Genomic DNA, 27988 nt, shown 5'->3' with positions numbered 1-27988 from the left:
CTGTCAAAAACAGAAGAGAAAGAGAAACACATACACACCTCCATTCCATGACATCAAAGTTTTTGTTGTTATCTCAGGAATGCGTGTGAAGATGATTGTGATTATTTTCTCTGGACGCAAATAATCCTGGCTATACTTGAGATAAATTGCTCTTAAAAAGGTATATTTTCATTCCATTTTTATCAATCAATAATAGGTCTTTGGGGTACATTATTATTTCTCATAATTTTTAATTGTATAGTCTAATACAGAGTGAATAATCCCTACGATTACACATGATTAGGCCTTTATTCAACAGATCTTACATACAGTACAAGAGTTAATCAGATACCGTAATTTAATTGGTGAACTTCGACTTAGTTAAGTCCTACACTCATTCAAATAAATATATCAATTACTTCATTCAATAGGCCTTTATCAAGTAGTTAAGTCCTACACTCATTCGAATAAATATATCAATTACTTCATTCGATAGGCCTTTATCAAGTTTGGTTAGTTAGGTTGGGTACACTTCCATATCTGTTGGCACAAACAACCGAATGAGTTCGGTACCTAATATTGATTATATTCGATTGTTTAATTCGATATATCGTTTGGTTAAGTTATTTAACTTAGGTTAGGTTAACCGTACCTAACTAACCAAACGATATATCGAATAATCGATAAGTTTAGGTGGCGTTCGCAGAGGCATCCACAAAATTGAGCGGAGTCATCAAGGGTTCATATTAACTTATGAGTGAAAATTTAAAAACGTACGTTTTCATGTCCCTGGCCTTTTACTTCGTAGATACTGGATTTGTAGTTTATTATTATGTGTTTTAATATTTTTTGGGACGGGGGCAACATGTTACACACATTTAGCCTATTTGGTTTTAAATAGGTTCTAGGTATTTTTTTCGTATTTTTAAAGTCTCCTAATTCACGACCATGACGTGTCCCTAGGGTACATTTTCCAACTTTCACGCTGTTTTTAGACTAATTATTCATGCCGAAATATATAAAGCCATATTTTTATGTCATAAATGGTTATTAAACTTACAAAAAAGGAGCATAGGGCCTATTATAATTTTATTGTCATTGCAGACTGACTACCATGACAAAATAAGTCTGTCCCTCGATTTAGCGTCACGACCATTTGGGAAAAATTTTCAACTTTGGAGCACGACAGTGGCAAGCCTGGTGTCGATGGAGTCAGTTGGTTTTAGAGACTAGTTCGAGGTGTACGTCAGGATTGTAGAGCCGGTCGTTTTGAGTTGAAAGGAGGAATTACAAGATTAATAAAGGAAAGATTGTGTTTTTTGTAATTTTGGTGTGTCCATGACCGTACGTAGTCATTCGATGAAGTAGACATGGTGTTAATTTTTGTTTATAAGATATTTCAATTGCTAGATTAAACTAGAAGTCCACTTTGTACCCTCGAACATGAGGTGCAGGGCTACCGCCAGAACAGAGCCAAATAACACATAATTTCACGACCAAAGTTTCACGACCCTCGCGGTTTTTTTCACGACCAATCCAGCCTTATGGATTTATAGTGTGTTTGGTCGTGACCTTAACTTTAAGAAAATTTGTAAATTGAACAGTTTAGTTCAATTGAAACATTTAGTTTTATTATAACTAACAGTATAATTGAAGGATTGTTTAGAAAGATTTAGATTATTCCAGACAATTCACGACCGTACCGCTTGTCCCTGACCATCACGTTTATGATTTCTATCATAAAAATTTCAAAAATTAAAATATCGTCATATTTCAATGTTTTATACACAAAAGAAGCACACCTCTATACAAACATAACGATTTTTCGGGTCTCAGGTAAGTTTTTTCGGAGTTATACAAACTTAAAAAGATTTTATTGGCTTTTTTCTATTTTTTGTTTTTTTATTTTTTTCTAGAAAGACCAAATCCTACCTCATATAGTTCAGTGACCTTTTTATTGTATAATGGTCATAAAAGTAAATTAGTTTATAGCAAAACATAGTTATAAAAATAATATTAACTATTTTTAATATTCATTTAAACGTTTGTTATGGTCGTGACAGGATTTTGTGTTTTTCTACTAAAGATGCTCCTTAAAAAGAAAACTACCAAAGATATTGCGTTACCATGGACATTTTATGAAACTTCAAATGTTAATGAAATAAAAAAAATAATAAAAGTTTTGAAAAAAGGGGAAAAAATTTGCAAAGTGCTTTTCCTGAAAACGTACGTTTTTAAATTTTCACTCTTATATTGTTTTTGTCATACTGCAGTAAAAACAGTCGTTTTTAATGCATGCGTTGCGGGCCTAAAGTAGGCCTAGCATTTTTACTCTTTAGCACAGAAAACATACTACTATAGTAGTAGATGTGTGTTTACTCCCTAGTGTCTTTAGGGAGTAAAAATCGTTTTTAGCCTCTATGGAGTAAAAATCAGCTGTTGTCAACTCAGTTGTAAATTTATATTGTAAACGATTGCATGTGTCAAAAATATGTATCGATTCGTGATTCGTAATCATTTTAACCTACACAGTCTCTTTCCATAGTATTTTAACATTGCAGATATATTAATCCATTCCCAAACTCAACACATACGTCGTGGACCTGTTTCCCTCTCTTCCCATAGCATTTTAGGATTGCAGATACATTAATGTAATTGCCAAAGACAGTTCCCACACTCTGCACTGCAAGCCTTACTACTTCCTTCACCATTTCCTACGTCATAGACATCTGTTTTCTTCTCTTCTCATAGGCCTAGCATTTAAGTATTAGATAGCCTACATTTATCTAACTGCCCAAACAGTTTCCCCCCTCTGCACTGCCAGCCTTTACTACTTCCTTCACCATTTTCCTACGTCGTGGGGCCTGTTTCCTTCCCTTCTCATTGCATTTTAGGATTAAAGATGCATTAATCTTGCTGCCACAGACGATTCTCACACTATGCTCATACTTTACCACTTTCTAAGCCACTTCCTACATCAAGGACCTGTTTTCATCACTTTCCATGGCATTTTAGTAGCCTATTTTAGATACGTTAATTTAATCGCCATGAACACATTTCTAATCGCCTACACTTCCGGCATTTCAGGATTGCACATTCCTTAAAATCTAATCGTCATAAAAAGTTCCCACACTCCGGACTGCTCGCCTTTACTATTTCCTCCACCACTTCCTACGTCATGGACCTGTTAACCTCCCATCCCATAGCATTTCAGGATTACAGATACCTTAATCCAATCGTCATAAACAGTTCCCACACTCCGGACAGCTCGCCTTGACTACTTCCTTCACCACTTTCTACATCGCGGACCTGTTTCCCTCCCTTCCCATAGCATTTTAGGATTTTAGATAATCTCATAATCTAATCGTCATAAACAGTTTCCACACTCCTGAAAGCTCGCCTTGACTACTTCCTTCACCACTTCCTACGTCGCGAACCTGTTTTCCTCCCTTCCCATAGTGTTATAGGATTGTAGATACCTTAATCTAATCGTCATAAACAGTTTCCACACTCCGGACAGCTCGCATTGACTACTTCCTTCACCACTTCCTACGTCACGGACCTGTTTTCCCCCCTTCCCATAGCATTTTAGGATTGCAGATAGGTACCTACCTTAATCTAATCGTCACAAACAGTTCCCACAGTCCGCCCTGCTTGCCTTTACTACTTCCGTCACCACTTCCTACGTCACGGACCTGTTTCCCTCCCTTCCCATAGCATTTTAGGATTGCAGATACCTTAATCTAATTGTCATAAACAGTTCCCACACTCCGGACAGCTCACCTTGACTACTTCCTTCACCACTTCCTACGTCACGGACCTCAAGCTAGTGTCGTCATTTGATTATATTTATGATCCATACAGTTTCTGTTCCAATATCTGTGGAATAATGCTATCAGCTATTTCTTTATCTACTGCATTCAAAAGTCAACAGCTGATCATATGTCTTTGTTTATGTGTCAAATACTGCTTCCATAAGGATTACATTGAAACTTTGAGACCCGGTGGGGCGGATTCCTGAGAGACTTTTTTAACGCCATATAGATGTTGGCACTCACCGATTAGGTCTTTATCATAATGCAAAATTTGAAAATGATTGATTCAGCCGTCTAGGAGGAGATTGCGTATTACGAAATGCATAAGAGTCGACGTATAAGAGCTTCGCTCGCTCCGCTCAATGAATCGATATTTTCATTCAGTTGTTTGTGCTAACAGATATGGAAGTGTACCCAATAGGTTAACCTAACCGAATGAAATAATTGATATATCAAATAATCTATCAAACTTAGTCGATATTTTTGTTTGGCTAAGTCTGAGTTCTAGCGGTGACTAAGTTAACACTTAACGGGGAGGAAGGTTGTGGAGTGAAAACAGCTGCTATTTGTTTACATTCATGCAAGATAAACAAAAACACCCACGACAATGTGAAACCAAAAGCTTTTTAACAATCTACAACAATTCGAGTTGTAAAGGCAAACAGAAGTATTTTTGTTTTTTTTTCTACGCCAGTAGTATTTTACAAGAGGTGAACAAGAGAAATCGTTGATGCGGTTTCAAAAATACAATAAAACAACCAGCTACCACAACTTACATAGGCCTAAACTATTATAAATCACATCAACATTTACCTAATTATGGTATCAATAAATAATAATAATCTATATATTTAGCCTAATTAATATAAAATACAAATGTATTATATTTGAGGTATATATTAATTTACTGGATTTTGTCCAGTTGGTTAGCAGATTGTTGAAAGTCGTATAATCAAATAAAATCAAATCAAATTCAATAATAGGCTACTGTAGTAGGCCTAGATTGTGGGAGTACGGTTTTCAGCATTTGACAGTGAATCAAATCAAATAGGCCCTAGAGAGTTTGTTGATCCTACTACGGGCGTGCACACCGATCCCATAGAGCCGTGCTGCCACGCCGTACGGGACCCCTAACGACGGGGTGAAGTCGAGGCATTTTGTTGGATATGTAGCAGAATTCCAGTTTCAGAAACAAAACTCCAACAGTAAGAGACTAAAAATAAGATTCGTGGTAAAAATATTTTCTTTGCAGAATGTGCAGAATCTCTTTAAAAATTAAAATAGGCTCAAATATAAGTAAGAAATACCCCTGTCGCAGCAAACCTGCAGACTCAGCGAATTTCAACTTGTCTGATTACATTTTTACTAAAATATATCTATAAATAAGACATACTAGCGGAACCCCGTCGAAATTGACGGTTAATTTTGAGGTTTTATGTAAATTCACCTAACAGCGATAGATAGAGTGAAGTTATTAAAATCTTAGTTTTAATGAAGGGAGGATAAGCATGACTATTGTATTCCCTAAAAAACGCAATTGATGAATTCATTTAACGCAATATTTCCTACCTTTTTATCGGCTTTAGGTTGCCCAAAAGGATTTTTAGGAGTCTTATAATTGTTTGTTTCAGGTCAAAGCCACTTTCACTATATGGGAGGAGGAGTTCATATAATTAGTGTATCATGTTAGGGAAAGAGTCAATATTAGGCCTACTAACAACTAATTCCATCTGCTTTAGGAAAATCATTTAGATTTTATTTGGATTTATAAGTGAATCTTCATAATTTGTTCATGAAAATACAGAATTTTATCAGCATATTACATCAGTTTTTATTTGTATTTGATCAAATATCTGATTCTCCAGAAAGCAGTAACATTCTTACTTCGGTCCAAGCAATTACAATTCCTTCTCTTGGACACACACACATATATATATATATATATATGAATTTGAAGGGATGGTGTTTTTGGCCTCTAGGGACCTCAAGACGAAAAATTAAATCAGTCCCGGCTCCAGGTCTTACCATGGGTACTACGGTAATAGCTTATTACCTATATGGGAAATTCGCTGAAATGAATTTGAAATAAAAAAAATAACATGGGCTCCATGGGTTCAAGGAGTATGAAAGTTTCATATGAAAGAATAATATAACGTAAAAAATATATTCATACACCTTGCCATGGGTTGCCATTCTAAAGACGAAATAACAACTAAATACAAACAGAAAATCAAAACAATTGGAACAAATTACAATCACATGTTTTATTTACAGTGTGGGGTGAAAATAGAGAAGCCTGTACCTTTGACTCACAACTAAACATTCCATCGCTATGTTAAAGTTGTCAACAGTTTTAATTAAATTCGTCGTAGTTGATGTGGGCCACCAACAGACTGCACTGATCTAAATGACTAATTTCTCTTGAATACACAATGATTTTTACCAAGTCAAACCTATGGAATGACTTAAGAGCTATAGAAACCAACTGTAATGAACCATCAACTTTTGTCAGCAACAAAAAATAAGATAGAAAATATAATTTTAGACACACATACTGTGACTGGTTCACACATTTACATGTTTTTAATTTGAAAAATGGCGACATCTGGTCCATAAAGATGGAATGTCTACTTCAGTATCCAATATCTAATGCGGGTACATTACATATTTTTGGTCGAGTTTTCGACCTCTGGACGGACGACCACTAGTTTTAAACTAAGCCAGGGTAAGTTAACCTAAACTAACCCTGTCAGTTTTCAAAATCCCATTTGATGACAGAAAAAAAGAAGTGAGGAAGATCGGGCTTTATGCAGGTTCATGACTGTATTAAGTCCTTGAAGATAGGTTAGATTAGGTAAGTTAACGCTTTTAGGTAATAATAAACCCACTTATTAATTACTAGCTGGCCCGACAGACGTCGTCCTGTCCTAATGTGGTTTTATATCAAATGCTTGTTCTTTTTCAAGATGAGCTCGTTCGCATGGCTCAATCACGTCCTGGTTGAAGTTCGTTCGCTACGCTCACTCACCTTTAGGTTGGAGCTCGTTTGCTGTGCTCACTTGCCTTCAGGTTAGCTCGTTCGCTACGCTAACTCGCCTCCAGGTTGAAGTTCGTTCGCTACGCTCACTCACCTTTTGGTTGCAAATTAGCTGTTGTCATAAATTAAAAAAAAATAATAGTGCCGCACCCTGTTGGTAAACCTATTAACTTTTTAATGCTATTGAACATCACAGAATCAAATTGTTTAGTTGAACCAGCTGTTAAGATTCTTTAATTCCATTTAAATATGAGTACTCAAAAGGTTAACATGGGAAACTCCAGAGCCACTGGGGCAGAGCCCTTTTTGACGGATCTGCACCAAACTTCACACAAACCATCCTTGAATAATGCTTAATAATGCCTGAAAGTTTCATTACAATCTGTCGAGTGGTTTCGGAGTCCATAAAGGACAAACAAACATACATACAAACATACATTGGATTTTATATATATAGATAATTTATGTTACTTCCAGACTGTTTTTGCACAATTGAAATAATGAGTGAAACACAACAAAAACAATTTCAAAAATGCTAAAAAAAGTTACTGTACCTTCCTAATTTAACCTAATTTCAAAACACTTCCGCACGAATCCCCATAAAACCTAACCTATCTTCCCCACATTCCTAAAAGAACTGATTAGTCTGCAAACGATTCATTCAGAACAAACTGTGAATCGATTCCATTCCGCATGAAGTAGAATATAAACAGCTCTCCACAGTCCACATACCGACTCGCCCAAATCGCTATATTAGCATCCAATCCGCTCAATGCCCTTAAATTTGCAATTTTTAATTTTGTTTTACAGACACCCAAACATGGCTCAGGATGACAATTTATGTTGGTACCATGGAAGGATTTCTAGAGAAGCTGCCGAGCAGTTATTGTTGAGTCGTAAGTTGATGAAATATATAATAAATACCTTAATGTAGTTTACATTCAGCCCTAATTGTAAATATGTTTATCTTTATTGAACATTTTGGAACACTTTCGGTGAGCGCATGCTGAGCAGTGGCGGCGATAAAAACCAGTGGCTCCCCCTCTCAATATTCTTTAAACACACTATCGGCTATTACCACCTAAGCTTGTACTTAGGCTTGGAATAGAATCTTCTGAAATATCTTCATAGGTTACTGAAATACTATCATCATTTTTCATGACCGTGGAAAAATTGTGAATACTTCCCGCACATTATTTTCATCTACCGTGATTGCAACCGAACCCAGGACATCTCCTGCGGTCATGAAGACAACATCATTGTCTCATGCGATCAACGCAAACTCCCAATATCTCCCGCGGTGACGGAAACATCATCTTTTTCAGAAATCGGGTCAGAATCTTAAATATTCCCCTCTTAAAAATCTTGAATATCTAGCACGTTCACGGATACATTATATTTTCTTCCACTCTCGCAGCAAAATCCTGAACTTCTCCCACGGTCGTGTGGATATTATTGTCGTCTTTTCCAATCGGGGAACAAATTTAACATCTGTTGCCGTGGAGACATCATCATCGTCACCTGCAGGGTTGACATCTGCGATTGCAGCAAGTCGTGAATCTTTCACTTGAATTTAGAGGGTATGTGACCCTAGCAGACGTGTTCAGCAGTCCCTATGTTATTATGGTCGTAAAAGCCTGGGTCGAGTTAGATTTTCTGACTTTGTCCTAGATCACTCAAGCTTATAGGCCAGGCTCGGCTCGAAAATTGAAATTCTCTATTTAAAATCAACATCTACCAAAGCAAACTGATTTTGAACTGACCTGATTTTGGCCTGAGACCCAAAGGTAATATTTTTGACCTGACTCCAAGTAAACAAATCTGGTCTGCAGCCCCCTAATAGGATTAATAAAAGAATTAATTTTTTTTTTTTTAGCTAGTGTCCTAGGACCCAAAGCTAGTGTCCGGTCCCGGTAAAATTTACCGACAAATCCTGGTCAAGGCTCGCCAGCCCCCTAACACTGTGGCGCCCACTGATCCTGAGGGTTCTTCTGGTTTTAGGAAAATAAAGCAATAAGTTAGAATACTTGATTTAATGTGCAGTTTTGCACATTTATACATTAGAGAATTGAATAAGTATTTAAAAAATTAAAAAAATACTAGACCCAAGTGAAAAATGGAGCAAGTTGTTGTTATGTAACAAAGAACAAAACAAAATTAAACGTTACACGTAAAAAATAAAAGTAAATTTACTTTTTCTAAAATGTGTTAATGTTAATGAAACCTATTGTGACTGTGTTATCTTGGCAAATAAATTCTTGATTCTTGAAGCATGAAATTTATGTATTGTGAACTAACAATCAGAATATAAAGGCATGAAACTATTCAAGTGGTTAAATAAACATCTCTTCATAATCTGGAGTTCAAATTTTCATGATCCCTATAAAGATGGTCTAAAATGTCTATGCAATTTTATTCTTGTCATGAAAATAATTAATTTCCATTCCATATAGATGAAAACAGAGAAAATGGGTTGTTTCTGGTGAGGGAGAGCAATACAGCCGCTGGTGATTATGTTTTGTCAGTTCTCTTCGAAGGTGAAGTCATACACTATCAAATTCGAAGACATGGAGAAGATGCTTTTTTCTCAATTGGTATGTAACAGGCCTGTTAATATACTAGTCGTAGTCCAAACATTGACAGTAAATATTAAAACTGTTTAATTGTTTCAGTTTATTAATCTTATTTATGTTATAGAACTTGTTTTAAGTGTATGTCATCCATCTTTAATTTTTTTTTTATATTACTTGACTCTAGCTATCTCGGTCAGGCTTTGCTGCGGAATGTATTGTAAAAGGTTGTGATGCATAAGAGTTAAAGTTGTTCAAAGAGCGTGAACTTATAATTGTAATACATAACCCTAAATTAAATTAACTCCAAATGCTTTTTTGGTGGTATTCAGTTATATTAAATTTGTATGAAATGCAGAAAACACAAGCCAAGCCTTGTCAAGAAGCACAAGTAGCGTCATGATGTTTCATTGGGTAATGTGTCCACGGAGGGTGTTCACTAAAAGCTTTTTGCATTTGCAATAATCACCCTTATCAAGGTAGGGACAACTGCGGCATACTCTAACCTAAATAAATGAATGAATTTAATGTGGGATGGGTGATATACAGTTTGATTTACTAGCATTTAACCTAAAGGACATGTTTTAACCAATAATTTCAGATGAAATCACAATCACCCACGGTCTTGAGACGTTGATTGAATTGTATCAAAGAAGTGGAGAAATGTTAGTGACCACATTGACGACTCCGCTTAAGAAAGATCCTCCCCCACACGATTCCCGCAGACACGGTCGCACCAATTTGCTACACAGGGCAACCAAAGAAGGTAACTAAACTCTAGATAGCCGAGGTGTTCTAGTGCACACGTAGTAATCACAAGATCGCTGGTTCCATCCTAGATGGGTTAAAACTGGACCCAGAAACCCAGCTGTTCTGATCAATGGGCTGATATAAGTTCCTGGCCAAGAAACAGCTGATCTTAGACAGTGACAAAGATATACAGATCACCTCATTTGATTCTACACTCACTCTTCAGCCATATTGAGGATGAAAAGACACCAAAGTGTGTTGCTGTCTTTATTAATTGAATTGAATTTATTACTATTTACCATTCACTATAGACAGACTAGACTTTCCATGTCATTTAAAAATTTGAAGCCAAGAAAATAGATGAAGTTCAGGACCATCTCACCTGAGAGTACTAGTGTATTGGGTTGAATAAGAATTAAAATCAATGCAGTATCATAGCAAACAGCTGATTGATTGATCATCATTTAACACAGAATATTGTCATTAGTTGGTAGACCATCTCAACGGGATTGCACCAAGTTTTTTGGCTTCTAATTTGTACATTATATGGGAAGTCTATTCTGTGTATAGTCAATGTATAGTCAATGTGTATAACAATTACCACAAATATCTGTTTTATTTATAATTTAGTTTATATTAACCCTAGCAGTGGCCAACTGTCGTCTGGTGACGGTATGACGTTGATGCTTAGAATGGCCAAAGTCGTCTGGTGACGGTATGGGCCAAAATTTTTTTAACGGTAAAAAAAACACTTACAATCAACTCAGATGAGAATAATATATATACCATTCGAAAGATCACATTCTGAACTTTCATTTGATTACATAAACAAACCCTGTAGCAGGTATATAACAATGTCACGACGATTAGAAATCAATTGAAATTTTGGCGCGGCACGACTTTTGCAGCCGACACTTGGGAACTGGCAAAACACGTCTTGTTTGGCATTACCCTGCTCGGGTAATTTTCGTCTTGGGATGTTGCGGGTGGTACCACTGGATAGCCATTGATTTTATCTTCATTGTGGTAGTGATATTTATAACTAAATATTGATTGCACAATCGTTACGATTTTATGAAAACAGCTGTTTTAGAAATGTCTTACAAATGGCCAACAGTCGTCTGGTGACAGTATGGAAAATACGAATTATATACAGTGAAAGTTATTATTAATAGCCATATAGTATATCATTTTGAAGAGGAAGAAATTTAGATTCATAGAGTGGCAGCCCTGCACTCAGGGTTATTTCTGTATGCTCGCATGTAGACGACAAGTGAGTCATTACTGCTACAGTCTGTCAGCTGTCTTGTATTGCCATTGTTTGTTTGTGTATTGTGTTGTTGCCAGTAATAGTTTTATCCGCGATTTATTACTAAATATGTTATTAGTTCGTAGTGTTAGTGTTAGTGAAGTGTTGTGTGTGTGTATAACAGTAATCTTCATGCATAAATATTACTGAATTGTGTGAAATAGTGTTCATAAAAGGTTGTATTTTGTTAGCATCATGTCCTAAAATGACGATTCTGACATTCAGAGATTGTTGTACCTATATAATGATATACCCAAGGTGTTATACATTTTTATAAAGGTAAATGAATACACTACAACATGTTTATAATGGTTTGGGGGTAAAAAATTTTGTAAAAAAGTTATAGCCTATACTAAATAGGCCTAGGCCTACTACTGTATTTTGTTAGCATCATGTCCAAAAATGACGATTCTGACATTCAGAGGTGCTATATATGCTATATAATGATTTACCCAAGGTGTTATACATTTTTATAAAGGTAAATGAATACACTACAACATGTTTATATTGGTTTGGGTGTAAAAATTTGGTAAAAAAAATTATATAGGCTACTAAATACTGTACACTCCATTTTCTCGAAATGCGCAAAAAATTCAAAACGTTCTCAAATTGATACATAATCATAGGTGAAAATAACTTTTTACCATCATACTTATGACTTTTTTGGATTCTTTACTTCATTAGCTTTACAAATATGTAGGCTACATATCATCAGCCTATATAATGTTTCACAACACAAGCAAACACTGTAGGCTATAGTTTACACTTATTTGCGGTTTTGCGGTTATTGTATTATTATGTCCCTATTACGTACCTACAACAAAAATATTTCTAACATGTTATACATTTTTATGTAGGTAATTGAATACACTACAAGATTATTATGTTGGTTTGAAGTAAAAAAATTGGTACAAAAGTTGTATACTAAGTACTGTGAATTTTTTTTCTCGAGAAATCGCTAAAATATAAAAACATTATTATATATGCGTATGTTTATAGGTAAAAAATTATTTTTACCATAAACTTTATGACTTTTTTTGATTCCTTACTTCATTAGCTTTACAAACATGTATATATCATTATTAGTATACACATATATTATAGAACTTTTTACAACATAAACTAACACTGTACGGTTTTCAATTTTTTCGGTTCTCCGTTTGTCATTATATTTCGCCCCAAAAACTTATAAAAAAAAAATATTTTCCTAACATGTTATATATTTCTATGTAGGGAATTAGATTGTCTACAAAATGTATATAATGAATTTCCCATAAAAAAATCCGTAGAAAAAAAATACCGAGGCCGCTTTTGAAATTTCAAAAAAAAATTCAAATTTTTTATTTTTTTTCACTGTACCGATAAAATACACTGTCTAAATCATTATGATATTACTATTTCTAGATTCTCCTGTTCTTTCCGAACAAAATGAATATGAGGTTGGCTAGGTTTACTTGTACGGTTGAGTTTTTACGAATTTTCAAAAAAAGGTCTGCAAAATCGCCAAAATGGGTTGGCCATTCCCCACTTCTAACATTGGCCAATCCTAGGGTTAAATTTAGCCACCTAAAATTTTCATAACTTTTGTGACATTATGCAGTCAAATATTCATAAACCTTTGTTGATACTGGAAGTTCTCGCCTGACACCGTCCCAGTTATCCCAATTTTTGATATAGGCTATATTGCACTACAATTTATTATTAATATAGTTTCCATCCAAGTAGATTACTTTCAATGGTTAAGAACATCACAATAAGTAGTGCAAAATTGTATTGAAAAAATATATTTTCAGGAAATTACACTGTGGCATCAGAGCTTCTCAAATGTGGCTACAGAAGTTTGGAAGCGAAAAATGAAGAGGGACAAACAGCAGTTCATCTGGCAAGTCGACTGGGGAAAAACGATATCTTGGAAAAACTCATCAACAGTGGAATTGCCTCAAACTGCTTAGAGAAACTAGTTAATTGTAGGGACTCAGACGGCTACACACCTTTACATGTGAGTAAACCTGTAAAGTGTCAGTCTTGTCTGTTCATTGTGTAATATGATGAAGTTTTGGTTATATCTACAATTCATAGCGAATATTCTACAAAACGAGTCATACAGGAATTTTGGTCTGTCTGTGGTTAACCCAAGGTGCCAATTTATTCAGGCAAACTAGGGAACTGATCGAGATTAAACTTTTTGCCTGTATTGACTAAATTGGTTCAAATTTGTTTGGTTAACTAATCCTGCCCCAGCTTATTTTTAAACAAAATAATGCTTATTAACCCAGTTTTGTGCGGTGTTGGAACAGTTTAACCATTGGCTGTCGTCAATTTTTAACTGAAAAAGAACATAGTTGTGTGAGCGATTCACAGAATGTGCTAGTGACTAAAATTCTATTTTATACCTCATTTTTTGTTGCTGACATAGTTGATGGATCATTACAGTTGCTATGGCTCACAATAAGGCATTCTATCAGTTTTCCTGTTATTGTATTCAACAGAAATCAGTAATTTAGATCAGCATAATCTGTTGGTGGCTCACATAAACTATGACAATTTTGATTTTAAAACGAGAGACAACTTTAACACGGGGATGTAGTTTGTAGTTTTATCAATAGTCATGTTTCACTACATATCGTTTATCGAATACCAATAATCTGTTTAGAGAAAGATTCTTTCTGAAAACTGATGCTGAATAGCTTACATTACTACTAGATGTTTTCATGTCGATAGTTAAAACCTATATTATACCTGCTTTATTCATAGCAGCCTAATAATAAATTAACTTCTTATCAAAATGTTCTTTAGGACTTCATTTTAAATTCTATATTCTTTTCAATACCATTTTGAATAAGTTTGAATAAGCTTTTGTATAAGTTGAATACACTGTTATTTACAACAGAATAACCAATAGACGACAAACATATAAATACAAAGAAAACAGATAGAATTAAGTTAAGAGTCCTCATTCGGCTTTTCAAAGAATAAAAAAGTAAAACATGTTAGAATAATATTCATTTCCGAAGGATTTTTGTAAAAGCTAATTCTCATTCCAGAATTTTAAGTTAGGGCCTCATTCATCTAAAAAAAATGTTTTCAGAATGATTTTCATTGCAGAAATATTTTTGTTAAAGCCGATTCTGATTCTGGAATTTAACTTGAGCTCTCATGAAAACCCCTCTGATTCATTAAATCACTCCCCGAGTGCAGAAATAATTTACATCATAATATTGACCGAGGAGTAACAATATTATCAGGTTCGGTTAGTTGCAGAAGACTGTCTTGTTTTAAATATTATTTTAAAGTCTTAAAAACCAGTCTTAGTAGAGGACATCGTGATTTTTGCTTTTAATTTAGTGGTAAAACCATTTGCATTGCAACCATTATAAGGAATTAATTGTGTTGTCTTGTTTTTTTTTCAATTCAAAATTAACATGATTTTGTAATTGAACCCTAAGAAAATTTGATCATCAGTTTTGTTTTTACATTTACAAATCATTAATTGTATTCTTAATGGTTCCAAGCTTTCCACTGAAGATTTTAAGACGGAAAAGAGGTAATGTACAACTGTAGACTTATTATATCTTATAGAAGAACCTATCAATTAAATTACACCAATGAGGAAACTTGAATTAATTTATAATCTTTTGTATATTCCAGAGATTCATACAATACTAAATCAAATCATACAAATAAATGTACACAAAAAAGAGACATTACCCTAGTTCACCCCATTCTGTACCCCTAGTCACCCTAGTTCCTAGTACGTTGCTCTTTCATACCGTTTTGCAAGTTTTTGTTAACTAATAGTAATTTTCTTGTGTTTACAGTATGCGTGCCAAACAAATTTACCTAACACCGTTCGCCTGTTAGTTGAAAGCGGAAAAGCTAACGTGCAGATCAGAAACCCCAATACAGGTTAGTTAGTTTTCAGTTGATGATCATGTTAAACATTGTCACTAAACTTATTTGTGTTTTCACCTTTGCCTATTGGTACAAGTAAGTATCATTTTCCATGATTAAATTGTAGCAAGTTCTAGAATAAAAAAATGAATGTACGGTAGTTAAATTGGTTTGACAAGGTGCGCTGATTTTGATTACTTATTTCTGCATAATACACTAACTTTTACAACACACTAAACTGAAAATACCCCCGCCACAGCAAACCTCATACTAAGTGAATATAAATCTGCTTGATTGGATTTTCACTTTAAGCTGTTTAAATAACATTAGGTTTTCATATGCATTTGAGATGGGGACGCCACATGTGTGCGTATAACTTATTAACCCAAATATGAGTGAAGGATGAGTGAAGAATGGAGTGTGATGCCTTTTGTAGCTTTGTTACTAACAAGACCCAGTTTCATTAGTTAGGACCATTTGTTAAAAGCCCAATGATTAAGGAGAGCTGGGTTCAAAAACAAAATCATCAAGGTTTAACGAGTTACAAGGCTACAGGGAGGGTAATAGCATATGTTTCTTAGTAAAGTAATAATAGCTTAGTATAAAATAAATAAATTTGCCAAGTTTTATAAAAATATATCCATAAACAAGAAAACTACAACAGTTCATTTTCCATAAGAGTAACATGGGAATTTTAAATTTACAATTTTTTGAATTTTCTCCTATTTGTTTTTTTATATGCAGTCTATAATTTAGCTTTTAAACTAATGGAACTCAATTTTTAGGCTGTGTTCCTCTCCACGAGGCAGCAAGCCGTGGTCATCGTGACGTAGTGCAGGTGTTGTTGAACCTCCACGCTCCTCTGCGACCTCGTGACGGAGAAAACCAAACTCCCTTCGACCTCGCGACCTTTGGCGGACACAATTCTACTGCTCAACTCCTCGGTAACTTACCACTTTCAGCAACTGTGCTACTTTTTGATAGTTTGTAATATGACACATTATCATTTTAATTTCAATGTTGTAATTCATACAAGTTGAGTATACAAAATTTAAACTTTTAGAGTTAGACTAACTTAGCAGCAAGTAAACATATTTTCTCCTTACATTTTTGATTTGTGCCCGTTTTAGTATCCCATGTATCATATCGATCTACATGTTGGTTGGATAAAATGATTTACTTTAAAAATCTATATAATTAAAATTGAGTGTTTTAAAATATATTTCCCATAATCAGGTATACATTTAACTTTTTTTAAGTTTTTATTCTTTTACATGGCCATCCTAATTTGACCATATAGCATTACTTTAACTGTGTATGCTATCCCTCTATATTAAATACACCAAGTGTTCCAAATTTGGAAATCTTATCATATTTCATTTACTTTTCTGAATATTTTTTGAATGTTTTGCTCTCGATTGTGCCTGTAGTAGCAAAAACCTTAACATAGTTAGTATTAGGTTTGTTACATGTCTAAATGTTAAGCATTTTTGTCTAAAAACAAAACCTCCTTTAACTTTCAAGCTATATGCCCTACTATAAAATAGCAACTAGTACACTGTAAATTAATTTCAACCCGGAGTTGTTATAACAATACTAGGCCTGTATGTTAAATATCACACATCCCATCAACCTTTCAGCCAACCACAAAGTACCCGAGCCCACAACCTGCAAGCTCGAATGGTACCACAGAACATTGGGGCGTAATGAAGCGGTTTCCATTTTGAAAACCAACGGGAGCCAAGACGGTGCTTACTTAGTGAGATACAGCGACCACATGTGTTCTACTGTATTGACTGTCTGCTACGAACAGCAGATATACAACTATCCTATACAGAAAAAGGTAAGCTGTTTCCGTCGTAGTGGAAGAGAAAGTAACCTGATAGACCTCACTTCCCCCTTTAGGATAACTTCTCCTGTTTGAACTGTATAATCACTCTCTCATAAAATAATTTAAATGTTGTTTACTCAAGTCTAATCCACTAAATTTTTTCGAGAACATTTTTTTATTCAATTTTAGTTTGATTTAATATACAGTAGCGTCTCCTTTGTCAAACCTATTCAAATATTTCTCAAAACCTAAAGAGCTTTGCAGTGGCAGCAATCTGGATACTGTTCAATAGCATACCTGAAGACATCAGGACCATGGAAACTATTAATATACCCCAGTGCCGGCAGAACTTCTAAATTGGACTAAATATGCGCTAAAATAGTCGGATGACATATACCACCATCTCACTTTAACAATTTTAGATTAGTGACACAGACTATCTGGTTCTCTGGCTACATAAGTATCTGTATTGATAAAAAAAAAAACGTTTTATTTGTATTGGCTCGTCATATTATGTTTATATTTAAATAACCACAGTTTTTTTCTGTTTAGAAAAATAACCCTTCCCGAACTATAGGTGGATATATCTGCTAGCATTTTGTGAATAATAGCAGACTGTAGGCAGATATATCTGCTTAGCTTCTTGGGCTCTGCTGACGATAGGCGGATATATCAGCCGATTATTACCACAGTTATTGTTATAGTTGATTGTCATAAATAACATCATAAATCTTCGTAAAAACGCCCCTTTATTCAATTATATATTTAACCGATGTATTAGGAATAGTAAAAATACTCTGGAGTAAAAATATCACTGTTGTAGGCCCTAACAACTACTGTAAAATCTAAAATATAAGATAAATTGATTCTTATCCACTCAGCCACTTTTGTTAAACTCTGTGGTATGCAGTGCACTAAAAAAAACTGAAAGTGAAGTCAAGTGTAGGAGCCTAAAGTCTGGCACGAGTAGAGAAAGGCACGGCAAAAGAGGTCCTTTAATGTATGTGTATTTCCATACTATGTAAATTGCATAATTTCATAAGGGTTGGATAATACAGAGGGAGGGAAGATATCAGTAGACAAAGTCGAAACTCCACTGTGCATAAATAACTACAATATTCTCCTGATTAGCTCAGTCTAAACTACTATGTTAAGTAAATATTTCTATTTATTAAATATTAAATAACAATAATGTTAATTTAATGCTAATAATAATAAGTTACAATACATCAATACTGACTCAATATAATGTTCATATTATTTCCTGCTTAGGGAAGGACTTGGTCTACTGGTGGAGCTAGGGACTTTGGTCCCTTCCTGGGTTAAAATCAGGCCATCAGCCAATAGCTTTAGCTGTGTGATTATGTTGTTGCCCTCTGGGCCTAGTTTAAAGAATCAATGTGTAAAATGATGGGTTTGAGCTTAGCATTCTAGGACGTGAATGGAGGACATTACAACAAAAGTATCTTCTGCTTACAGGATAGGTTTTATTTCATTGACGATGGCCCCCTACTAGATTCGTTGGAAGCAGTAGTGGAACACTACTCTAGATGGGGGCCTGATGGTTTGCCTACAAACTTGCGGTGGCCGATACCACCCACCCCAGCCCCACCCGTGCCAAAGAACCCTCGACCTTCACTCTTCAATGGGGTAAGCTCATGAGTGTTTGGGAATCTATATATAACAAATGTTGGCTTTTCCAAGTCGATTCGGCTCTTTTATTACCCGACCGATTTCCATAATTTGGTCTTGACATCAATCATTTGAGATTTGACACCAAGCATCATCATTCATCTACTGTATTACTCGACTTCAATTAAAGATGTATTTCACCAGTTATAATTACATTATCCTATATGTTTTGGTCTAAGAACCTTCAGTGAAATACTGGATTTCATTTGACTTATTGATCATTAAGATCAGTAGTACCTGAAGCACGCTGCTGAATACAAACAACCCAAATTCTCCAAAAGAGGTATTTATCATCGATTGATAAATAATGAAATAATGAATAATGATTAAATGATAGTGCTGAAACCTCAACAGTAACCGTCAATTTGGACAGCTTTCAAATATGTTCACATTTTAATGGATTGTTTGATAGAAGCATTGTACAAGCGTTAGGGGGAGCAAGCTGGCCTGGAAATTTACTAAATCCTCTCAGAGTTTTTGTCTGATAAAAAATGTTTTGGTTGTTTCAAATTGTTAACAAGTATAATTCTCGGAGAAAAGAGAACTTGGCTTAGGAGTGTGTTGTGGGAGAAGTGTAAAGACTAACTTACCCAAGAAAAGAGCTCTACACAAAAAGTTGACTGCGATTAATTTGATGTTTTACTAGTAGAGTACATTGGTACCTCTTCCCATCCAAGCTGTAGAATGACAAGTTACAAAACTAGCTCTGTTTGAGCAGACTAATTCAGATATACATACCACTTTGTAATCACTTGTAGAAGTAAAATATCAAATTAATCATGTTGAGAAGTTTGTGAAATAACAAATTCAATGGTGATAACTTATTTAAATCTGAAGTAAAAATTAACCATGTTTTTGGTATAAAATTGCATTTACTTGTTTTGAGAAATTGTGATACATATTACCTAAAACGGCCAAAGGTTATTTCATATTGTTTCTTTTCCAGATGTCACCAACTTCAACACTACCTTTGAAGCAACATAGGTCAAGAAGTTTACAACATGTCACCAGCAATACAAGTACACTGCCTTTGCCTGCTCGGAATAAAAGTAAACCAAGTCCGCTGAGTTTACCTCCAAACCAGTCAGATGGTGTCATCAAGCCACCAGCAGTGCCACCGTTACCTGCAAAATACATTCCCCCTCCTGAAGGTGACTACTATATCATCTATCTAGTATCTTTGGCTGTAGATATAGACATTCCATTCCTGTGGTAACGCTGTAGCCAGTTTGAAAATAAAAGTAAACCTATTCAAATTGTGCCATGGACAGATTGCACTGACTATTTTCTTTCAAATACGCCACCTTTTTGACCAAGTCAAGTAGGAAATGATAATAACGTCTGTTATGTCACATTAAATATCTAACTAAGGGAGGAAATTAAATTTTTGACTGTAGAACACTCTGTTCAACTATGGTCTTGTTGAATAAAAAGTTGGCAACAGGGTGTCTATTTTGTAAATTAAATAACTTCATCAGTTTCTAATAGTCAATACTATTATATAAAATTGAGGAATTCATGTTTGTCTTTCCCTTTTTTCATCACCGAAAAACAACTAGACCAATTAGCCTGAAATTTGATTCTGTTTTAGAATTCATTCCAAGTGAAAACCTTATTTTGGAGCAACCTATCGGAGAAGGAGAGTTTGGTTCAGTGTATAAAGGAGTTTATCAAACGAAGGAAGGATTTGAGGTATATCTATGTACAAACCAGATTTACTATTAGTGAACCTTTTTAGCAAGTTTCCATAAAGGAAGTAGCTATTTCCATGGTCAACATGGCAAGATCTAGATCTTGGTCCACTGTGCTTCTTTATCTTAGAATCCCCAGAAACCACATAAATTTCTTGTGAGACACATAAATGATTTCAAAAGCCTGCCTGATCCGACAGTTTGATTGATACTGTGAAATTTGAAGCAGGCCTAAAATTTTGAATCAGTAATATTAAAATAGGTTTGGATTACAGTCATGGGCGTCCATCATTATGGGCATAGGGGAGCCTGAGTCCCCTCTATAAGACCCTACTTCAAACAACATTTTACAAATTTAAAAAATTATACTAAAAAACCTATAAATTTATACGATATAAAAAGCAAATTAGGTTACACAAATTTGGTAAATCAACTATTCAACCTTTTTTTAATTTTCTGGGACCCCTGAACTCCTCTTTTTACTGGGGATTATCCCTACCCTTAAGTCCCCCCTTATGGAAAAATTAGATGGAGCCCATGATTAGTGTTTTAATCCAACATTGCATATTACATGAAGATGTGCATTCATTAAAGTTAAATTGGTTTTAACCTGTCACCAGATAGTAGATTGCAAAATAAGTAGGTGTGTTGCGTGCCTTTTTAAATTTCCGTCTGGTTGAAATAAAAATTGTCGATGGAAATGTCACCATAATTTTTCAAAACCACTAACAAGGACGCACAAAGTAAATGTTCTGAAGGAGGGTGCACTATCTTGCTCCAGGGACGAGGAAAAGTGTCCCCCTTTGGCCTTACTTACTGTATTATGTTGCATACTTAATTCATGATTGTACATAAATTACACATCACTTTGAGCTGTCTAAAACCCTTCAAAGGTTTTAAAGTTTTATAATTTCTTAATTTTGGGTTTTCTCAGGGTGGAACCAGCAATGAAGTATTGTAATTTTACCAATATCTGTTCCTAGGAGCCTGTGGCCATCAAGACTTTACGGCAGGAACACGTTGAGTCCAACCGAGAAGAGTTTGTGAGAGAGGCTAAAATTATGATGGCATTGAGGCACCATTGCATTGTCCGGATGATTGGTCTCTCAGAGGGCCCATCGTTGCTGATGGTAACCATCCTAGAGATCTTCAGTTTAGTTTAAAACGGCAAAATGTTTTCTTATTCGTTTTTGGTATAGCGCCTTACGTAATGACATTAAACCTCAGAGGTCCAATGTCAAAAATTAACTAAAAATTTTGTGACACTAAAGGTAACCAAAACCAAAACAAGGTTGTTAAAAGTTTGTTAGAAAAAAATTACTCACACTTCAAAATAAAAATAACTAATATACTGATAATGTGGGAATTAAAATTCAAGACCTTACATCCACAAAGCCAATGGGGGTTTTCATATTTTGTAAAAAAAATTTTTTTTTCATCAATTGTTTGTTGGTTTAAAAAAAAGAAAATACAGTCAACCAAACTTCAACAACCAATCAACCCCCAAAATAAAAAAAAAATCTGATTCGCCCTAGTATTAGCACCAAATAATTATGGAGTTCCTGAAACGAACAGAAAGGATTTCACTTATTCAGATTTGCCTTTAGTTCTTTAAGAAGAAGTTGTCTCAAAAGCAACAAAATATTTTTTAAGTTTGAGCGATTAAGATATTTTGGAGAACGGACATGTATAATCGAGATCAACAACTGTCATCTGGCCTATTAAAAATTGACTTTCTTCATAATTTGTTGTTAATTTAAAAATTATTTGATATTGAAATCTTTGCCTGTCCTAATTATTGCCCCTAAGCACTGTGTTTATTGTTTTAAACTTGTAATGGAAATCCAGCTATTGGATGAAATGAAGGGTTCACAATTTACATTTATACCTTAACGACAACATAAATCAATTAGTTTGATTCGCCACCAAATTGTAAATTTTATAAACTTTTCTAGGTGCAAGAGCTAGTTCCCCTGGGGTCAATGCTTGAATTTTTACAAAAGAATCTTCAAAATGTTGGAGAGTATGAATTGAAAGTTTGGGCATCTCAGATAGCTTGTGGTGAGTAAAGCACTTACAAACTTTAAGTTGTTCACTAATTAAGTTTATGGCTCGAGAACATGCGAAGAATGTAAAGCATGTTCTTTGAAAAGTAAGAAGTATGTACAATCATTTAGAGGTTCAAAAGGAATTCTCATTTGATACTTGAGACTTTAAGGCACTTTTGAGCCAGACCCTACAGAGCGCCAAGTTTTTAAGGGGGGGTCAAATTTCCAAAGTTGTTTCCCATAATTTTTTTACTATTTTATTTGTATAAGTCTGTTTGTTTAATATAGCCTAAGTCTAGAGTATAATGACAGACGAGTGAAATGATACATCCAAAATTAAACAGGTATGCAATATCTGGAGGAAGAGAAGATAGTACACAGAGACTTGGCAGCTCGAAATATACTTCTGGCCTCAAGACACCAGGCCAAGATCAGTGACTTTGGCCTCTCCAGGCTCAAGTGTGGGGAGAGAGAGTACTACAGGGCTACTCAGGGTGGTCGATGGCCTATCAAGTGGTAAGTATGGTTGAGTAGAATGTCATCGTAGAAAACCAAAATCATATGTAGTAATATCGTACAGGTTGGTACAAAAGGAATTTTAGTTTGGTGTGTGAATTTAGTAATTGGTGAAAAGAGCACTTGGCTTTGAAATTCACGTACAGAAGTAGTGGCCATAGAAAGAACTACAGACTAATTTAATAGGACATAAAAAAAGGCTCTCTTGCAGAATGGTTTTCCATACACCAGATTCTGTGGTTGTAAATGGAAATTTGTAGAATTGCTGCTTGTTAACAAATTGACGTGTCACTCTGAATAAGACTTTACATTTACACTTTTCCCCTTTACATCGTCCAGATAAGGTGTGATTTTATTCACAACTGAATTTATTTTGTAGGTACGCTCCAGAGTCTTACAACTACGGAAAGTTTACGTCAGCAAGTGATGTTTGGAGTTACGGTGTTACTCTTTGGGAAATGTTTTCTTATGGTAAACAACCATATGGTGATATGAAAGGTGTTGACGTAAGTATAAATAACAGTTTGTTAATACTAGTTTTTTTTAAGGAAAGGCTCTAGGCCAGGATTTTAAATTGTATAAAAAGGAGGATAGCAGCTAGCTTACCTTGCAATTGAGGGTAGGCCATAGAACAAGTAGAAAAAACACTGTGCACACAATATTTCGTCCCCTAAGGGACTTTGTCAAGTGTAGAGAAAGAGTTTATGAATTTTAGAAAAGCATTTTGTAATTTATAAACTCTTTCTCTACGCTTGACAAAGTCCCTTAGGGGACAAAATATTGTGTGCACAGTGTTTTTTCAACTTGTTCTATAGCCTACCCACACTTTCAAGGTAAGCTAGCTGCTATCCTCCTTTTTCTACAGTTTGTTAATAGTATTAACAACATACTTGGGAATAACGAATAGAAATTCTATCGAACAGCACTATTTGTTAGTTTTTTTGGCTAACTTCTACTTTATTCGTTCGTTTTTAAATTAACTAACTAATAACTTCTATCAGTTACTTTTTACGGGACTAACTAATAACTTCTAACTAGTTAGAATTTTCAACTAACTTTCCCAATTATGCGGAAGCATCTCAAATACGGGTTATTTATTTCACATGATCAGTTAGGGTTGCGTACGGCCGTGAGAGGTCAGTGCCCTTGTAGACAAACAATGCAGGGGGTGGGGAAAGAGAAAGTCAAAGTCCAGTTGCTTTGGAATGCAGTGGGCCTGTGGAAGGGTAGTGACGGCCATTATCAATACCCCAAGCACTGATGGGTAGGAAGGGGAAATGTTTGTTTGGTGATTGAGATATCATCTCAAGTGTCAAAACATTGTCTTTAGTTGATGTTCATTATCTGACAAGTTTTATGTCATTTGTTTATGTTGTAGTAATGTAAAATGTGACAATGTTTGACTAAAACACAAGTACCAGGGGACCGATCTTGCTCGAGGAGTTTGGTTTGTTCAAGAGGTAAAAAATAGAGCAACAAATATTTTCAGTCGTACTACGATTAATTAAGTAGTATAGACAATTCGTTTTTGTTAGACATCCATTTATCTTCAATTTAGTCTACAAAACGTTTTAATCTGGACGATCAATCTATAAAATGTCCACAATAAGCTTCAATCAATATAACTCATGATACATAACATCTGCTATCTGACAACCGTTATTGCATTAAGTCACTGGGATCGTGGAACGTTGCAACTATAATTACGGGATGGTGTAATAAGTAATAACGCATCAATTCGTGCGGTGCATCGTCGAAAAATACAAATCTCCTTGGCCTTTCCTTTAGATTTGTGTTCAATGTTAGCGTATATTGTTTTGCAGTAAAACATTTAATGTTTTTGAACAGTCGTAATTATCCCTTTGGTTAGTAAGACATCATACAATGCAAATGTATTATACAAGCAATTTTCAATAGCATTGAAATTGGAGGAAATCGTAGGAGCCATTTTTAAATCATATTGTGCACAATCTTTACTCATATTATAGTATGTATTAGTAACCAAGATGTCACATTAAAAAATACTTTAAAACAACTGTCCAACGAACAGCTAATTTCTACTAAAACTAACTTTATTTTCTATTAGTTGGTTTTTCAACTAACTACAGTAGACCCCCTCTTAACCGACCTCGTATTAACCGATAATCGGATTATCCGCCTTCGATCCTAAAATAATACAGTTTGTTTTAACCGACCTTGCTTTGAGAGCAGCTCGGTTTAACCGCCGCTTTCTAGGAACCTCGGCATTTACGCTGGGCGATGAGAACTGAACCATACGCTTATCTCCACAGGATATGACTAACAATAAGTTATTTTGTGTTGATCACAAAAAATATAGCATAGCCTATTGTCAGTTTGTCATCATCGTTCGTAGCTCGAGCCCATCTGATCTGATTTGTTATCTGTGCGGCAAATTTATAACATCATAAAGTGCGTTACGATTTTGAGAACTGATTACTGATTATCTTATCGCCGGAGTAAACAAACAACGCAACTTGTAGGGAAGGCAGGGAAGGGGGGTTAACAACTCCAAGGTCAAGATAGTTTTTGTGCCTCGAGCCTCCAGTGAGAGGCTATAAATAAACGTCCTGTTTTGTAACAAAATGGTCGCTTGTATCTTTAATGTCAACAAAAGGTTCTGTACTGTATTACGATGTTTTTGGAAAGCATCCATTAATACATTACAGTACTAAAGTTATTAAAATATGAATTTTATTGACTCTTGTCTAGTATTATAACATATTCCACTGAAAGTAGGCCTATTTGACCTAACCGTTTTTTGTGTTATTTGTGACTTTTCTATCAATATGAAAACTAGGAAATAAGAGTAGTTTATTTTATAAATAATGCAAGTATGACATCAAAATAATGATTAATTCCAAATGAATTGCACTTCATTATGTTATGATTTTAGGGATTGCCCGTTTTATCCGACCTAGGTCCGGTCCCATTGTGGTCGGTTAAGAGGGGGTCTACTGTAATAACTTCTATCAGTTACTTTTTAAAGTAACTAACTTATAACTTTTATCAGTTACTTTTTACGGGACTAACTTATAACTTCTAACTAGTTAGAATTTTTGACTAACTTTCCCAACTAGTATTAACTTAATACTGTAAAGGTTTGTGAAGCCAGCAGCATTAGGTCCATAAGTATTCTGGCTAGAGTTGTTTGTCTGTCTACGCCATATGTCCAAATGATTTTTTTCAATTATTTTGTTATAAATATTTAAGTTTTAACAGAAACCACAGTCTTACCTTATGATCTCCACCCTTTAAATGGACAATAGGTACCAGTACATCACAAGTAGGAGAAAGTAAAAAAAAAACCTAATCCCTCCAATGAGTTGGATAAAATTAGTCTGTGTGTTAACAGTGTGTTGACCTTATAGATTTTTGTAACTTAACGCAAGTTAATTGCAACAGGTGATACAGCTTGTAGAGAAGGGGGAGCGGTTAGACCAACCGCAGGACTGTCCTAACCACATATACAATGTTATGGAGAGATGTTGGTCATATCAACCTCGAGACAGACCTACCTTCAGTGAGCTGGTTGACATATTCTCTTCTGAAAACAACTACACCAACGTCAAGGAACTGATCCCTCAATCAGATATCAGCTAAGAACTGTGTATCTCAATCAAGTCTTAATTGAACCAGAAGGGTTTATTTAGGTGATAACAGGTCTGAGTATCAGATGCCATATTTTTAATGTGATTGCTGTGAGATCTCTTGGAAAAAGTTTACTGGTGTATTATTTAGAATTGTTCTTTCGGAATCAAAACAAATTTAAGTCCGAACAAATGGTTTGCTATGGGCATTGAATGTCTAAATTAGTAGGTTGTGGTATTGATTTAAATCCCCGGGGATCGAGCTGATCTTGTGGTAGAACGCTGAACTTATGGGTTAAATCCTTCTAATTACCAATGGATTTTATCTAAGTGGTAATGCCGCAACCTCTAGGCCTAGCCTGAAGTAACGTGAAAAACAATCCCGGGCTAGAACGCAGATAAAAAAAGAGTTGAATCTTCAACCCTTGTAGCAAAGGTGAACTCAGTGTTATCCCCCTTCAATAATTGATATTTAGAGTAAAACCCAGTAAAAGTAAATAGTAACTTAAAAAGCCTACCATATTAGAAGAAAATCATTTATTGATTTTGATATAAAAATTTAACTAAGTTTAGCGAGTAAATTGTTTTTGTAAAGCCTGTGTTAATGTTTAGCATTTTAAGTACATTCCAAATTTAATTACTGTGACATATCTTTATGTTGGAATTACCTCTGAAAATTGCATAGAGTTACATTATATGGTTGGTATTTGATATGGAATACTTAAGCGTTTGATGTTAACCCATTGACGACGTAAGCGTGTAGCCCGTCACAGCATTTTACCGCGATATAGTTGTACTGCTAATCCACTGGTCCTCAAGTACATAGTACGTCTAACCTAAGTTGACATCTAACCTACGAGTGGAGTGTCGTTGTGTGCTTATAGTGGCAATCGACCTGTTCGGCGAAAGGTGGTATGGTAGCTCAGTTGGCTAAGGTGTTGCACTGATGAGTGTAGCGTTGAGGCCTCTCTCCAACTGCGGGTTCGAATCCCGAACATGTGAAAATTCATGTTGAGCTTGCTAATGTGTGGCTTAGCTTGAGTGGAGGGCCCACCTTAAACAAACGGTGTCCTGCACGGTGGATGTTGACGGAATTAGCGAGTTTAATAAGGATTGCACTGACTCTACGCCTATTTTTTTGTATAGGACGATTTTTATTTTTTGGCTTGTATTTTAGTTAGTGATGGGGCATTCGAATACAGAATCGAATACTTATTCGAATACAACCAAGGTATTCAAAGATTCGAATAC

General features: G+C 35.1%; 1 protein-coding gene across 1 annotated transcript; it reads left to right on the top strand.

Annotated features, from left to right (window-relative positions):
* Positions 1-31: 31 nt before the first annotated feature.
* LOC128990706 (tyrosine-protein kinase Shark) lies at positions 32-27988 on the top strand. The gene is made up of 16 exons (XM_054413231.1): positions 32-160; positions 7642-7727; positions 9285-9425; positions 10003-10167; positions 13254-13459; positions 15279-15366; positions 16137-16295; positions 16992-17194; positions 18662-18832; positions 19821-20025; positions 20466-20566; positions 21549-21695; positions 22521-22626; positions 22958-23129; positions 23509-23635; positions 26553-27988. Exons 2-16 carry the CDS (start codon positions 7652-7654, stop codon positions 26748-26750), a joined length of 2265 nt encoding a protein of 754 aa, XP_054269206.1. The 5' UTR covers positions 32-160; positions 7642-7651; the 3' UTR covers positions 26751-27988.

This window comes from Macrosteles quadrilineatus, unplaced genomic scaffold, assembly GCF_028750875.1.
Source record: "Macrosteles quadrilineatus isolate MER2022 unplaced genomic scaffold, UCM_ALF_1.0 Scaffold_3__2_contigs__length_128488019, whole genome shotgun sequence".
NCBI classification, from domain to species: Eukaryota; Metazoa; Arthropoda; class Insecta; order Hemiptera; family Cicadellidae; genus Macrosteles; species Macrosteles quadrilineatus.
This window is presented reverse-complemented; position numbering and strand designations above follow the sequence as displayed.